Source organism: Artemia sp. Qi Xiang Cuo, chromosome 9 (genome assembly GCF_049724085.1).
Source record: "Artemia sp. Qi Xiang Cuo chromosome 9, ASM4972408v1, whole genome shotgun sequence".
In the NCBI taxonomy this organism is placed as follows: domain Eukaryota; kingdom Metazoa; phylum Arthropoda; class Branchiopoda; order Anostraca; family Artemiidae; genus Artemia; species Artemia sp. Qi Xiang Cuo.
Window position 1 is genome coordinate 53,594,786 of NC_142802.1, and position 17,745 is coordinate 53,612,530.

At 36.8% G+C, this 17,745-nt stretch overlaps 1 protein-coding gene across 1 annotated transcript in view; it reads right to left on the reverse strand.

Moving 5' to 3' along the window:
• Positions 1-14,545, reverse strand: part of LOC148948805 (uncharacterized) — a 22,253-nt gene extending 7,708 nt beyond the window's left edge. The window contains exons 1-2 of the mRNA XM_089095021.1: positions 14,318-14,545; positions 1,053-1,391 (exon numbers count right to left, since the gene is read on the reverse strand). Of these exons, the coding sequence (XP_088951147.1) occupies positions 1,053-1,391; positions 14,318-14,517 (539 nt within the window). The 5' untranslated portion in view covers positions 14,518-14,545. The remainder of the gene's footprint in view (positions 1-1,052; positions 1,392-14,317) is intronic.
• Between the last annotated feature and the right edge of the window lie 3,200 nt (positions 14,546-17,745).

Sequence of the window (17,745 nt, forward strand, 5' to 3'; positions counted from 1 at the left end):
TGGAGTTCGACCAGTAGAACTGTTCCCGAGGCAAAGACATTAATGACTTGGATCTATTCCTTGAGCAGTACCTGTCGGACATTACTAAACTTTGCCCGGAAACAATTTGATTAATGAGTGACAGCAAAGTGAAAAAAATACTGTTTTTCCATTCTCACTGACAAAAACCATAAAACATACATAATTTGATATTGACATCCATGAAAGTGAGAAAGTTTCTGTTTTTCCATTCTCACTGACAAAAACCATAAAAACATCAAAATTTCTGTTTTTTCAAGTGAGAAAGTTTCTGTTTTTTCATTCTCACTGAGAAAACCATAAACCACGTGGTTCTCGTGCCAATATATGGTGTTAAAAAAAGTTGTAGGTGGCAGCAGGCGTGCGTGATCGCGCTGGTACCTCCTCCTCTACTTAGGCTTCCGTTTCAGGGTTTTCGTCCCCTGCAATTTCAAAGATGCTATATAAATTAGGATTTGATGTTACTTTTGGGCGGTTTCAGGCTATTTTTTCCAAAATTCTTAGAACATTCTTGTCGTAATGACAAATTACTATCCACCAGAACTTGAATAAAAATCATTGTTTTCAAGTCAGTGGTGATTGAAAAAACATAACCACTAAATAAATATTTTAGACTAGTGATTTAATTGTCGTTCGTTATGGGCTGCGGTTCGCTCTTTACTAGATTATATTCTACTTATAGATATATCTCAGGTTACGAACCGGATTATTACATTTGTTAAAACCCAAGGTTTATTTGTAATTTCATGCCCAGTTTTGTAGCGTAGGAGTCTATTTTGAGGGGGAACTTCATTATTCCACTCACTCACCTGCAGGGGCGAATCTCCAGTATTTTTTATTAGGGGGGGGGGGGCAAGAGAGGTCCATATCTGGATAGTGAACGGGCATGGGATGCATAATATTTTTTTTCTCCACATTATTGGGGGGGGGCAACTACCCTCCTTGCCACTCCCAAATGACGCCCCTGCTCGCCTGGATTTTGCTGGATACGCCCATTGCAACATTATATGTCAGTACAGAATGGAGATTCAAACAAGGTACAAATTAGCAGATAAAATAAATCGACTGTACGCATACGTTCAATAAACTCCACTAAGGATCCCCCGAAGAACTTATCCATATGTCCGTAGGCAAATAATGATTCAAACAGATCAACAGGATGCCGAAGAATAGTTACGTAAAACGTATTAGGCCCAAGTATTTTTGATACTTCTTGATGGTTCCACCTCGTGTGCAAAAGAAACATTTCAAATCCATGATAGTGCCCAGGAGAATCCTTCAACATTTTAGCTTCAAAGTGATCTGGATTTCCAAGATAATTGTTATATTCTTCTGGTGGGACGGCAACATTGATGTTATTCAAATAAGCATACCTAAAATAAAAATCGCAACTAAACAAATAGTAATATAAATTAATGACTGGGAATTAATTCTCAAGGCTGTCACGGGAAATTTAGTAGCATCCTATAATTTATTTGCGAAAAATTCTGAGGTTGGAAAAATTCTTAAAATATCAAACGATAATAACTATATACTTTCGTAAGTTTTTGAGTAATGTTTAGTATGTACTTTTTCCGAGATTTAAAGCTCATTACTGCTATTTCAAGGTCTTGGGGCCATCACATGGAGCGGAAGCCTTAATTCTGATTGCTAAGATTAAAGGATTGTCTTGAATTGCTTAGTGATAGGAGTCGCCAGTCTTAATTGATTGCCAAGTTTAAGCAGTTTATGGAATATTATTTCTAGCAACATCTCCAAAAATCATTTATATTTCTTTTTTTTTGCCAAAACGTTCTTGATAGGATCTATGTAATTTCAAGCAAATCCAAGTACTTTCGTTCGGTAGGTGGGTCGGGCTTAGAAGTATCCTAAGCCTCTGAAAAACCCTCCTCTAGATTCCCTTGGCCCAAGACGCTAGCTCCACCAGTTTCAGGTAGATCTGAGCTTTTTCCTGCATAGGTCAGAGAAGAAACTCAGTGGTGCAGCAAGGAGGGGGGAAAGGGGGATGGCTGTCCCCATTCACAGCCTCTGAGGGCGCGTCCAACTGAGTTTTTTTTTATTATTCTGTTTACAAATATTGCGGTAGTGATGGTGGGGGAAGGAAGCAAAAGCCAACATTGTTGCTGGTTGCTGAAAACCCCAGCTACGCCTCTAAAGGAGCGTGATTCTAAAGATCATCAAAGAAAGCTCCAATATTTTAAGACAGGAGAAACATAACTTTGGGGCACTGGTCTAAGCAAGGAAGTCGTTGAGAAATTATCCCAAGAGGAAGAATTTTCTAAGGAAAAGTTGTAAAATTAATAAACAAAGGAACTTCAAACAGGTTAGCAAATAGTAACATCTTTCCTAAAAGGAAAATGACTTAATTTTAAATAGACTAAGAACAAACAGGGGTAAAGGCACATGGATCTAGCTCTCAAAGTGAGATTTTTATTGTCTCAGTGCTCCCCGAATGCTGGCACCGTCCCCCAGTTCCTTCTTGACGGTGCCTACTAGCCCAAGGTACCTGCCCTATAAATCCCAAGGCAATGTGTGAAAAAAACTACCTCCTCTTCTGCTTGAAGTTGGCAGTGTGTAAAGAAGCGTGTAAGGGGCGATGGTCGCTATGCCACCAATCGGGCATATTGCGCATCTTTACATAATTAGGGTTGGAAAAAGGTGTCACATGCCTACCATTCAACTAAAAACTTAATGGCGGAGGAAAGGGGGCTCAAAGTCGTTTTGATCCTCAAACTCATTTGGTCTTTCAATCATTCAGAATGAAAGGTCTTGCATGATTCCAGCCCAAATAAGGTACAAAATGCCTGAATATCTTTTGAAAAGTTGGTGTTGAGAGGGACAAATGCGTTGAAGAGTCACAGGCCTATTTTATGCCTTCAATAATACATACAAAAAATTTCGCAGGATTTCGTTTCAAATAAGCTGCAACATCCTTACCTTTTTTATAGAAATTTATTGAATGGATCACGATCCCCCTTTATGCCTCCAGTAGATTATTGGAGGCAACTATACATATTATTTCGGGCGCTCCGAAAAATGGAAGAAGATTCGCTAGATGTTTTCCAGAGAAATTGCCTACGGATTGTTTGGGTACCCGACTGACTGACCGTATCTCAAACATTAGGCTGTACAAAAAGTGTGGTTTAATCCCACTTTCTAGGGCTATAATGAGAGAAAGGTTGAGATGGTTAGGCACGTTCTGCGGATAAAGGATGAAATATCACGAAAGAATGTCCTTGTCGGCTAACCCCACAACAAGTACAAGTACAAGTTGTCGGCTAACTGTCTAGGGCCAAACAAAAAGCAGGTTGTCCTCGGTTGGGGTGGGAGGATGTCGCAAAGAAAGATTTAAGAAAAATGGGAACTTTCTGGGAAGTTCCGTGCGTAGCTGTGTTGGCCTCAGGTCAGAAAAATGAACTGCTCCATATTTACCACCTTTTTTAACTTATTGTGCTTCAGAGTTTAATAGGCTGCAATTCATCCTTTTACTGATAGAAAATGCTTGAAATATTTGTCCATTAGCATAAGCTAACAGTACTGTTTGGTTGGATTCAAAGATTCTACGGATTTGCTTTTTTTCTGTAATTTATTTTGATGTTCAAATCATAAGCAGCGCGATAGCGCTGCCTAAGTAAAGAACGATGTTGGCACAATGTGTTATTTTTTTTTTTCTTGGTCTTAGGTCAGGGCACTTCGTATCGAAGGAGTTGTCATAGAAAATTCAAAAAGGGCTCATTCGATTAGAAATTGGAGTGGCTAGTGCCCTTTTTGATAGTCGAAAGTTATTGGAGGGTAACAAGCCCCCCTCCCATGCCCATCATTCCCCCAAACACATCCAATCAAAATTTTGAGATAGCCATTTTGTTCAGAATAGTTGATTTTCAGATAGAAAATATGTTTTTGAGGCGGACAGTCGCCCACAACCCTCAGGGCAATGGTTTTAAGTTATGCCCTGGGGGCGTATAAGAACGATGTTGGCACATTGTATTATTTTTTTTTTTCCTTTAGGCCAGGGCACTTCGTATGGAAGAGGTTGTCGTAGAAACTTCGAAAAGGACTCATTCCATTGGAAATTGAAGTGGCTTGTGCCCTTTTTAACAGTCGAAAGTGATTGGAAGGCAACTAACACCCCTTCCACACCCGCCATTTCTCGAAACACATCCAATCAAAACTTTGAGATAGCCATTATGTTCAGCGTAGTTGATTTCCAGATAAAAAATATGTTTTTTGAGGAGGTCACTCCCCCACAGCCCTCAGGGCAAGGATTGTAAGTTTTTCCCTGGGGGCATATAAGAACCATTTTGGCACAATGTATTATTTATCTATTTTTTTCCTTTAGACCAGGGCACTTCGTATCGAAGAAGTTGTCGTAGAATATTCGAAAAGGGCTCATTCAATTGGAAATTGGAGTGGCTTGTGCCCTTTTTAATAGTCGAAAGTGATTGGAAGGCAACTAACACCCCTTCCACGCCCACCATTTCCCGAAACACATCCAATCAAAATTTTGAGATAGCCATTTTGTTCAGCGTAGTCGATTTCCCGATAAAAATTATGTTTTTGGGGAGGACACGCCCCCACAGCCCTCAGGGCAAAGGTTGTAAGTTATGCCCTGGGGGCATATAAGGTTTTTATAGAAGGCGATGTCGTAGAAACTTCAAAAAGGGCTCATTCGATTGGAAATTCAAATGGCTACTGCCCTTTTTAACAGTCGAAAGTGATTGGAAGGCAACTAACCCCCCGCTCACGCCCACCTTTTCCCCAAACACATCCAATCAAATTTTAAGATAGCCATTTCGTTCAACGTAGTTGAAAGTTCTGAAAATTAGGTCTTTAAGGATGACAATCCCCCCACTGCCCTCAAAGCAAGGGTTGTAAGTTATGCCCTTCGGGCATATAAGGTTTCTGTAGAACGCGTTGTCATAGAAACTTCAAAAAGGGCTCATTTGATTGGAAATTGAAATGGCTATTGCCCTTTTTAATAGTCGAAAGTGATTGGAAGGTAACTAACACCCCTTCCACGCCCACCATTTCCCAAAAAAAATCCAATCGAAATTTTGATATAACTATTTTTCACACGGTTTAAAGTTCAAGAAACTATACCTTTGATTAGAACACTCCCCCCCCCACACAGTTTTCAGGGCAAGGGTTATAAGTTATACCCTTTGGGCATATAACTTTTTATTGAAATCTTTGTCGTAGAAACTTGAAGAAGGGCTCATTCGATTGGAAATCCAAAGGGCTAGTGCCCTTTTTAATAGTCTCGAAAGTGATTTGAGGGCAACTAACCCTCCTCTCTCACCCACCTTTTCCCCAAACACATCCGATCAAAATTTTTAGATAGCCATTTTTTTCAACGTATTTGAAATTTTTGGATATTAGGTCTTTAAGGATGACAACGCCTCCGCACCCACAGACCTCAGGGCAAGGGTCGTAAGTTCTGCCCTGAGGTCATATATTGTTTTTATAGAAAGCGATGTTGTAGAAACGTCAAAAAGGGCTCATTTAATTAGAAATTGAAAGGGCTAGTGCCCTTTTAATAGCCGAAAGTGATTGAAGGGCAACTAACCTCCCTCTTACGCCCACTATTTCCCCAGACACATCCAATCTAAATTTCGAGAAATCCATTTTGTTCAACGTAGTCGAAAGTTCTGGAAATTAGGTCTTTTAGGATGATAACCCCATCAGAGCCCTCAGTGTAAGGGTTGTAAGTTATGCCCTGGGGGCATATAAGGTTTATATACAAAGTTGTTGTAGAAATTTCAAAAAGGGCTCATTTGATTGGAAATTGAAATTGCTCTTTTTAAAAGTCGAAAGTGAGTTAATTAACCCCCCTCTCACGCCCACCATTTCCCCAAACACATTCAATCAAAGATTAGATATAGTCCTTTTGTTCAACGTAGTTGAAAGTTCCGGAGCCATTTTATTCAACGTAGTTGAAATTTTCGGAAATTAGGGCTTTAAGGATGACAACGCCTCCACACCCACAGCCCTCCGGACAAGGGTCGTAAGTTCTGCCCGGGAGGTATGTAAGGTTTTTATAGCAAGCGATGTTGTAGAAACGTTAAAAAGGGCTCATTCAATTGGAAATTGAAAGAGCTAGTGCCCGTCTAATAGCCGAAAGTGATTGAAGGGCAACTAACCCCTCTCTCACGCCCACCATTTTCCCAAACACGTCCAATCAAAATTTTGAAATATTCCTTTTTTTCGACTTAGTCGAAAATTCTAGAAATTAGGCCTTTTGGAATGATAGCCGCATCAGAGCCCTTAGTTCAAGTGTTGTAAGTTATGCCCTGGGGGCATGTAAGGTTTATATAGTAAGTTGTTGTAGAAATTTCAATAAGGGCTCATTTGATTGAAAATCGAAATTGCCCTTTTTAATAATCGAAAGTGAATGGAGAGTAATCAACACCCCTCTCACGCCCACAATTTCCCCAAAAACATTCAATCAAAGTTCAGAGATATTCATTTTGTTTAACGTAGTTGAAAGTTCTGGAAATTATGTATTTCAGGATGGCAAACCCCCCAGAGCCCCCCGGGCAAAGGTTGTAAGTTATGCCCTTGGGGCATATAAGGTTTTTCTAGATAGAGTTGTCGTAAAAAGAGTTGTCGTAACTTCAAAAGAGGCTCATTCAATTAAAAATTTAGAGGGCTAGTGCCCTCTTCAATAGTTGAAAGTGATTGAAGGGGAACTAACCCCCCTCTCCCACCCACCATTCCCCCAAACACATCTAATCTAAAACTTTCAGATAACCATTTTGTTCAACGTTGCAGAAAGTTCTGGTAATTAGATCTTTGAGGATAACACCCTCCAGTCCTCAGGGCAAGGGTTGTAAGTTATGCCCTGGGGGCATATAAGGTTTTTATTGAAAGCATTGTCGTAGAAATTTCAAAAGGGCTCAATTGATTGTAAATTGAAAGGACTAGTGCCTTTTTTAATACTTGAAAGTCATTGGAGAGCGACTAACGCCCCTCACCCGCCCACCATTTTCCCAGACACATCCAATAAAAATTTTGAGATATCCATTTTGTTTAACATAGTTGAAAGTTCTGGAAATTAGGTCTTACAGGATGACAACCACCCTCACAGCCCTTAGGATAAGGGTTGTAATTTATGCCCTGGGGGGATATAAGGTATATATAATCGAAAGGCCTTTTGCCCTTTTTAATAGTCGAAAATTATTATACTGCTTGACATTTTTATATTAAAGATCGATATAGGTATAATGTATTATTTTGTTGTTGTTGTTGTTGTTTAGACCAGGGCACTTCGCATCGAAGGAGTTCTCGTAGGAGCTTCGAAAAGGGCTCATTCGATTGAAAATAGAAAGGGCTAATGTCCTTTTAAATAGTCGAAAGTGATTGGAGGGAAATTAATCCCCCTCCCACGCCCACCCTCCCATTTGCCTTTATGTTTAAAAACTAAATGTTGCCTTAAGATCAAATGAAAATGCACTGTGTTAATGCTGATTCCCAATAAGGCATCTCAGCAGTATCCCAAGAACGGCTGAGGGTATTATGTTCAAACTTCCGGGGCTACTTCTGCTCTTAAAATTTAACCAAATCAAAATAGCGTAAGTGTAACCAAGTTATCAAAGAAAGTAAACAGATTTTTTTGCGAACGGTATCCAGTTTTCCATTTCAGGTCAACTAGAGGATGTATGAAACTAAATTAAACACTACTATTTGTGTCCAGATTTTTGAAAGGGAATATGTAGTTAAAAATTGCTGAAAATTTTTCTCCAGCATAGAAATAGCAGGCCAAACTATACATTCTTAAAAAAAACGAAAAGATTTAAAGTATTATTTTCTTTTTCCCTAAAAAAACTATGTCAATATAAAACGAACAGAAATTAGTTAAAAAACTTTTTCACAAAATAAACAAAAATGAGCACAAAACAAATGATCTACCAAGCATGAAATTACCACAAATCAGCATCGATAAATAAGTGAAACCCAAAACAAACAGAAATTACAATAAATAACCGAGTCAAACCCAAAACGAGCAGAACATAACATAAGTTGGGCTCAAAACCCCTATGCCTTCCCAAGGCCATAACATAATTTCCAGTTTACTAAAAAAAATACAAATGAATGTGCATTGTCAGTTTAATATACATACACTGACATTTAGTAATCAAAATTTTAACATTATTTGATTTAATAAAGTTATAAATGATTTTTTTTTTTATTAAAATGCAAATTACATTATGGCCCTGGGAAGGCATAGAAGTTTTGAGCCCAACTTATGTTAGTTTCTGCTCGTTTTGGGTTTGACTCGGTTATTTATTGTAATTTCTGTTCGTTTTGGGTTTCATTTATTCATCGATGCTGATTTAAGGTAGTTTCATGCTTGGTAGATTATTTGATTTTATTTTTGCTCATTTCGTTTAACGCACATCTTTACTTTTCTTTGAAAAACTGATTTTGTGAAAAAGTTTTTTTAATTAATTGCGTTCAATAAGCACAATAATTATGCCTATTCAATAGGTTATTATAACTAATTAAAATCCTCAATTGCAATAATCTTTCTTGAATACAGGGTTAAGGAATTATTACGAAATATAGAAAACTGGGAACAACAGTTCTGCTGTCTCTTAGATGAAAGTGACTTGTAAAATGAACTTAAGCTTGAACTGACTGGTATAATCCTAATCATTGACAAAAAAACACAAGTACTTCTAAAGTAACTTACAAGTTATGAAAAATTAACTTAAATAAATTGGTAAGAAATTTCGGTACTGTTGTATTATCTGTAACACACGCGCGATATTGCAGATTATATGCTAAAGAAACTAGTCAAACAGGTTTCTTTCAATGGACAATTTCTATGCTGAGGATTGCAAACAGTGATTTATCACTGCGTTTACAATATTTAAACTTTAATTTTTTGGGGTTTAAGGGCCCTAGGTTAGGCTAGGTTACGTATTTAATATATGCTATGCTTTGCCTCCCACCCCCGTGATGTGCAAATATATAGCCGAAACTTGTTTCTAAATTATCATATTTGGGTACTTGTGCATTTTATGGTACCCACGAAAGAATTCAAGTTTGGTTAATGCTAATGATGCAAACTTCACTTCTCGCGTGTGTTACAGATAATACAACAGTACCGAAATTTCTAAGCAATAAAACTCATTTTTTAGGCTATTCTCCACAATGTAATAATTCTCATTAATGTATACAGCTAAAAGTGGAAAAAGCACATTCAAAATGGAACTCAATTTGGAATCAATTAGTAAATACTGTTAAAAAATTGATTTTTTTAGATATTTTATTTAATTACTAATAGTTTTATTGTTCTGCATCAATGGACTAAAACTTTTTTGATTATGCATTTTTTTGTTGATCAAGCTAGACTTTCTCTGGAGTTTGTAGTTTTGTAATGAACTTGTTAGTTTCTAACCCCCCCCCCAAAAAAAAAATGAAATTTTAATCAAGCCAAAAATTTATTAAGAAGCATCAAAATGTGTAGAAAATGTTCAGGATGCTAAAACTCAGTTCGACGACCAAAAAAAAAAATTAAAGTTGTAAATTCTATAAGTTTTTGCGATTCCATATTACATCCATCGATCCATCTCGAAATAAGCATGGGCACTATTCTGTTTTTCTGAAGAAACAGAAAAAACTAAACAGGGCTTGAATGAAACAGAACAGGTCAACAAAAAAAACAGAAGACGTGTTTCTGTTTCTGTTCTTTTTTTGTAAAAACAGATAACAGCTGTTTTCGTTGAAAAACAGCTGTTTAAACAGCTGTTTTTCGAACACCTAAGGCTTAAAGAAGAAAACAAATTTGTAAATGATAAGTTTTGGTTTATTATCAGTACTATTGCAGAATTTTCCGCCAAAAAGAAATTTTTCAATAAAGGGGCGAAAGTTGTCTATGCCCACAAAATCGCCATCCTTTTTTATGGTTATTTTTTTTCCTTTTCCTGTTCCTTTATTCCAAGAATACGCTTTTATGTTTATGCAGAATCTCCTCGAATTTCCCAGAAATTCATACTAGTTATATGAGGCGTTTTGAAAATAAAATAATTTTCTTCGTCAAATTGCGGAGTCAGCTCAAAGTCATTAGTGTTTAAGTAGAGCCCATAGTTGCTTTGGCAGGGGACAGTCTCCCCCTCCAGACAATGCTTTCCTCTTCACCCATCCTGATGTTTAGAAGCCATCTGAAACAATGTATGAAAGAAGAAAAATGCGCGGGAAAATGACACTTCTTACCGCCAAGTCAACAATTTTCGTTGCCTCGCGGCTTAAAACAACTTTTTTAGATTAATTATCTCCTAGCCATTTTATGTGAGAGACAAATCAAAAGAAAAATTCATGGTTTAAGGGTACTTTGCATATTTTTACGGCGCTTTGCGCTAGAAAATAATGTTCTAGGCCCTCCACCGAATTCATTCTTAAGTAAATATGTAAAATGAAATTTCTCAAATTCTGAATTTCAAAGAAACTTAGACCATTTGCTACACAATATTTTCTTTAAACATTCTCTTCTCTTAAACAAGTTTTCAAAGGGATGCAAATATAAGAAAAATTGCACTTTTTGATAACTTATTTCGAAAATTTCTTTCGCTTTGCGGCAAAAAATACTTTTTCCAACCCATACACTTGCTTTATTATAGAAAGTGTTACTACTTCAAACTTTTGTTTTATGAATACGAGTGGGCATGATTTTGATTATTTAGGCACGTTTTCATGGCCCATTCCCAAAGGAAAAGGGGTAGTGACAACCTCGACTATCAGTGTTTGAGCAAGTGTAACGTGTCTTCAGATAGCCTGTGCTGCAACCTCGTCTTTTGGTAGACACCCAGCTCCCCACTCTTCTTCTCCTCTACTTCCATCGCCCTCTTTCTTAGACACTGCATCAGTTTATTCAGATTCTTCAGCAAACATATCTTCATTTTCGGAGTTTTCAGAACAAGGGACAGAAAGGACTGTCTGAATCATTTTCACCAGTTGGATCGACATCTTCGACTTGATCAAAGGATTCCAAGCAATCTTCTTCAGGGATGTCATAGGCTAAGATACGATTGGACCAGAATCCAAGAACGTGTGCAACAGATAAATGAAGACAATATTAAAAGCATGAAGTTAAGAAAAGGGCTCATATCCTACAGGCTTCGGTGACATTGTTCCCAGAATCAGTCACAACGCGGAACATCTTATCTGTCATTGAAAACTTCCTGATTGCAACTTGGATTGCTGAAAGGATGTTAGTAGTTGAATGAGAATGCTTATGCCTCTTGAAATGTGAAAGATAGTCGTGCAATTTCTGCTCATTTATCATCTTCATTTGGTAATAGGCAGTGATACCTATAAAGCCAGGTCTTTTTGAAGACCAGCAGTGAAACGCCAAGCTAGTCTGAGTGGCAGATCTTAAAGCAGCCTTCTGAACTTCTTTTTTTCTGGCAGCAAAGCTTATGTGACGATGGACGTCCCCCAAGTAGTGCTTTCAAGCCCCCAGTTGTTGTTTTCAAATAAGCTGTTTCATATCTGGATTATCAAACGCAGAAAGTGGCAATTTGTCCTTAAACAGGGTTTTGTAGCAGAACATCCGTAGAGCAGTTTGTTTTGATCGATTGGAAATAAAAAACCGCCGCATCTCTGCTCTTCTTATTCCAGATTTCACTAATCCATTGTCCTCTGTGTCACTTGCTTTACTATCTGGAGCTTTCTCAAGGGAAGCAGCCTGACTTGATATTTTTATTTAGTTGGTTTGGGTTTTTTTTGCTGCACCAGCCGCATCTACTTTATCTTTGTGCATATCAATTGTGTGCTTCCTTTTAAGATAGTATAAAATGTCATGGCAGAGACTTCCATAGCCTTTAGAGACACTCTTCAGAAGTTGCACTTGATACTTTCTTTGCTTCCTTTTTCCGCAGGGTACCCAGAAAGATGTCTTGGAACATCCAAGTCGTCATCAGAAAATGACATCATGCTTGTCTTAAAACAAAGGTTGATTTTATTTTCACAAAAATAGAAGCACCTTCCAGTAGCCTACCATTTTGAAAATTGCCCCTCCAGCCAAATATCTGACCTCTTTCACTTCAATGGGTAATTGGGGGGAAAGGGGCCAATTTCCCCTTGAGCTGTTTCGTTTGCGCAATGAGTCAAGAAAACCTGTCGGCAAATAAAAGCAAAATGACAGCTCCTAACTACGGTTTCCTAAGAACTTAGACCATTTGCAGTACAATATTAATTTTTACGGGAATTGACTTGTCTATAATAGGTATTTAAGAGACAGATACAAGAAATAATATACTGCTTATTGACAATATTTTTTAATTTATTGTGCTGTACGGCAAAAATTACCGTGTTCAACAGAAGATGTGTTATCTAACAGAACGAGAAATGTGTATTTATAAGACTTTGTATTTTATATTATTCAGCATTTTATAAGACTTTGGCCAGCTAGGCCAGAATCAGCTAGTTTGGCCACTGTTTTGACTCTAGGCGTATCCTGAAAAAGTTTCCATTGATTATGTTTAGAGATGGTTTTATTAGGATGAGAAAAAGTATATTTGGCATCTTGAAAAAGTCTATATTGTTATGTTTATGCAATGAAACGTGCCAGCAAAAACGTATATTTCTACTGGACAAGACTTCAATACATTTACATTCCTCTCTGACTAAACATTTAAGAAAATTTGCAATCAATAGTCAGCATTATCATGTATAGGCTAGTATGGTAATCATAGCAAGTCACTGTTATCTAGCAGCATAAATTCCATAAAAACCGCTGAATTAAAGTTTTCCCGGTTAAAGGTGCAGATTAATTCCCATGTTTGAATGAATCCTGCTTCACCTAGACAGTGTCTATGCAGCTTTGCTGCTCAATTGACTGAATAATATACACTAAAGAAATAAGTTGCTTTAGCGGAAAAAAACTGCACCTTTACCGTTCTCCCATTTACACACCTACCTACTCTCATCTGACTCCTAAGCCCTAATTTTGCCTAGCTGAGTGCCATTATTTTACTTACTTCTACTTTATGTTAACGCTCCAATTCTAAAAACTGTACGGGGCGTAACCACGCTTCTTCAAAATTTCATATTAAGATTTAAAACACTATTTTGTAAGTTCGAAATTTCACAATGTCTCATTCTCGAACCAATAAAGTAAAATCGAGATCAGAAGAAAAACAGTTAGAAAAAAAACAGAAACAGGGCAAAATAATTATCATAAAAACAGAAACAGAACAGAAGAGGTAAATAAAAAACAGGTCATCTGTTTCTGTTCTGTTTCTGTTTTTTTTTGTAAGAACAGAGCAGAAACAGGTACTTTAAAAACAGAACAGAAACAGAAAACAGAAACAGTGCCCATGCTTGATCCCGAAGATTATGGGCAACCAAAAAAAAGTGACCCACACCATCATCTAACGTTTGGCGTTTCTTTACATTTTATTTCAAGGTTCTTAACTGTTTTTGTGTTTTATAAGAATCTGCAAACAGACGAATTACTAGGTCTGCAAACAGTAATTGTAATTGTACAAATTACAATTACTGTTCTATTAGCTGGGAAACCCGCGAGAAGTGGAGTTTGGTTAATGCTAATAAAATAAAACAAAATAGAATAAATATATAATAGTTTAGAAACAAATTTTGGCTATGTATTTGCACATCAGAGGGGTGGGGGTAAACCATAGCATATATTAAATACGTAACTTAACCTAACCTAGGTACCTTTTCCCCCCTAAACCCCAAAAAACTGAAGTTTAAATATTGCAAACGAAATGAGAAAGCAATGTTTGCAATGCTCGGCATAGAAATTCTCCGTTAAAAAACCTGCTTGACTAGTTTCTTTTATCATGTTCGCTATACAATATCTCGCGGGTTTCCCAGCTAATGATTAGTACCAATTACTGCATCGACTACATTAATTACAGTAATTTTGCCTTATTGTCTGACTAAAACGCCAAGAAACTCCAACTCCAAACGCTAGATGGCGTTGTTGTTTTTTGATAACAGTACAGCCAATTTCCACTGTTGTACATTATATTACACATACTCGTTGGTCCGCAGTGGCAGATCCAGGGGGCGAGCCCCCCCCCCCCTAACTTAAACTAAAGTAGTGTAATTTACTTAATTAACACAAGTTTGCGTTAACTAAACTTGCTCCTAACGCAAGTTTATCGGATCAACCTATTTTGCACCCCCCCCCCCTAAAAAATCCCTGGATCCGCCTCTGTTGGTCCGTCCTTTAAACGAGGGCACTTGATGTAAAGGATATTCGTATTTAAGAATTTCTCAGGTAATTTAGAAATTCCTTCGTTAGAAATTTTGCTGAATAGTTACTTACCTCAAAAAAATATTTTGAATAGTTGAGCTTGCGCATTTATGAATTTTCAAAAAACCAACTTTCCTTTTTGATACACATTGTAATCGAAATTTAGCGGGAAAACCTGCATTTTTCTTATTGAAACTTTTGAGGCAGATCATGCACGTTAAAGAAAATGCACAAATAACCACTATAGTAAAAAACTTCGTTCTGTTAGACATTGCTGAACTTGTCTTTTCACGCACAGAAAGCAGGTTTGAAGAGGTACAATAAAAGCTTACTACGCCAAAACATTAATGTCTTGTATTCACGCAGAAACAAAGTAAGTTAATACATGTGCCTAGGCGTATTACCTGTTTGATGACGTCAATCTCGCAATTAACAAAAGCTGAAGACACATTCTACGTTATTGTTGCCGCCTAGATATTTTATTTACTATTAATTAAAAAAAACTTTTTCCACAAAATAAGTTTTTCAAAGAAAAGTAAAGAACTCCATTAAACTAAATATAAGCAAAAAATAAAATAAAATAATCCACCAAGCTTGAAACTACCACAAATCAGCATCGATAAATAAATGAAACCCAAAACGAACAGAAATTACAATAAATAACCGAGTCAAACTCAAACGAGCAGAAATTAACATGAGTAGGGCTCAAAACCCCTATGCCTTCCCAAGGCCTAAACATAATTTGCGCTTTACTGAAACCAGCGCTACGTTGTGGATGAATTTTATTTCTAGAATAAAATACCTTACTTTCAAAGGCGTTATTCACAGGTATCTATACGGAGAGGAATTATGCAAATTAACAAAATTCATGATCTGATGGACCCTTTCAAAGGAATATTAGCAGAAAGATGATTATTTGACAGATTTTATCAGACATGTTTTTATCCGTCACCTCGTCCTTCACATCCTGTCTTTAGAAGTGCAACACGCTCAGTGTTTGCAGCGTTAAGAACTACTTCAAGTGCAAGTACCCAAAATACCGTGCTTAATACTTAATTAAACAGAAAACACAGTAAATTTTTCAACTGGAAATCAGGAGGGGAATTCAAACTTAAAACGAATAGAAACTATTCCGTATATTAGGGGGCTGTCCCCTTCTCAATACCTCGTTCTTTACGCAAATGGGTTTTAGTATTTAAAAAAATGCTTTTTGTTCCAAAAGCTTCTCATTTCAAGTCAGGCAACCTAAGTGTTTCAGGAGACATTCTTCAAGAATTTAGGCAAAAATCAAACAATAACTTAAAAGTGTGAAGTATTGAGGGTTTGACAGCCCTCCTTATATACGGAACAATTTCTGTTTGTTTTAAGCTTTAATGCTGCTGCTTACTTTCAGTTGAAAACCCTCCTTTTTATTTAATTAATTAAAAAAAAATTCCACAAAATAAGTTTTTCAAGGAAATGTAAAGAACTCCATTAAACCAAAAATGAGAGAAAAATAGAATCAAATAATCTACCAAGCATAAAACTGCCACAAATCAGCATCGATAAATCAACGAAACCCAAAACGAATAGAAATTACAATAAATAACCGAGTCAAACTTAAAACGAGCAGAAATTAACATGAGTTGGGCTCAAAACTCCCACGCCTTCCCAAGTCCAGAACATAATTTGCACTTTATTGAAAAAAAATGAATGCACATTGTCAGTTTAATATACATATGCTGATATTTATCCCTAAAATATTAATAATAATCGATTGATTAAAGTTATAAAAGTGAAAACACTTAAAAAAAAGTTTTCAGTAAAGTGCAAATTATGTTCTGGCCTTGGGAATGCATAGGGGTTTCACCCTGATACTATAAGCCGTTCCAAAAATATTATTGATGTGCGTTTTCGACACACTTTTGACGTCCTTTTCATCTTCATTAATTAAAAAAAAACTTTTTCCACAAAATAAGTTATTCAAAAAAAGTAAAGAACTCAATTAAACCAAAAATTAGCAAAAGTCAAATCAAATAATCTACCAAGCGTGAAACTACCACAAATCAGCATCGATTAATAAATGAAACCCAACAGAAATTACAATAAATAACCGAGTCAAACTAAAAACAAGCAGAAATTAACATGAGTAGGGATAAAAAAAAAACTCTATGTCTTCCCAATGCCAGAACATAACTTGCACTTAACTGAAAAAATATAGATGTTTTTAATTTTATAACTTTAATAAATCAAATAATATTAACATTTTAATTACTAAATATCAGTATATGTGTATTAAACATTCGTATGTTTATTATTATTCATTTGTATTTAGTATACATTCAATGTTGTACCCACATCGATCTTTGCTATAAAAACGTCAAGCCTTCTAATCACTTTCGATTATAAAAAGGGCACTAGGCCTTTCAATTTCTAATCGAATGAGCCCTTTTTGAGTTTCTACGATAACGCTTTCTATCAACACCTTATATGCCCCTAGGGCATAAATCACAACCCTTACCCTAAGGGCTGTGAGGGGGTTGTCATCCTCAAAGACCTAATTTCAAGAACTTTCAACTACGTTAAACAAAATGGCTATCTCAAAATTTTGATTGCATGTGTTTGGGGAAATGATGGGCGTGAGAGGGGCGTTAGTTGCCCTCCAAACACTTTAAACTATTAAAAAAGGCACTAGCCCTTTCAATTTCCAATCACATAAGCCCTTTTGAAGTTTCTACGAAATGCTTTCAATAAAAACCTTATATGCCCCCAGGGCATAACTTACAACCCTCGCCCTAAGGGCTGAAGGGAGGGGGTGTCATCTTTGAAGACCTAATTTCCAGAACTTTCTACTAAGTTGAAGAAAATGGCTTTCTGAAAATTTTGATTGGATGTATTTAGGGGAATGGTGGGCGTGAGAGGAGGGTTAGTTACTCTCCAATCAATTTGGACTATTAAAAAGGACACTAGCCCTCTCAATTTCCAATTGAACGAGCCCCTTTTGAAGTTTTTACGACAACGCTATCTTTAAGAACCTTATATGCCCCATATACATAATTTCCAGAATTTTCAACGGCGTTGAACAAAATAGCTATCTCTAAACTTTGACTGAATTTATTTGGGGAAATGGTGGGCGTGAGAGGGGGGTTAATTACTCTGCACTTACTTTCGACTATTAAAAAGGGCACTAGCCCTTTGAATTTCCAATCTAAAAAGCCCTTTTTTAAAATTTCTACAACAACTTTCTATGTAAACTTTATATGCCCCCAGGGCTTAAATAACAACCCTTGCACTAAGGGTTCTGGGAGGTTTATCATCCTAAAAGACCTAATTTACAGAACTTTCAACTACATTGAACAAAATGGATGTCTCAGAATTTTGATTGGATGTGTTTGGGGAAATGGTGGGCGTGAGAGAGGGGTGAGTTGCTCTTCAAGCACTTTTGACTATTAAAAAGGGCACTAGCCCTTTCAATTTCCAATTAAATTACCCCTCTTTGGAGTTTCTACAGCATCGCTTTC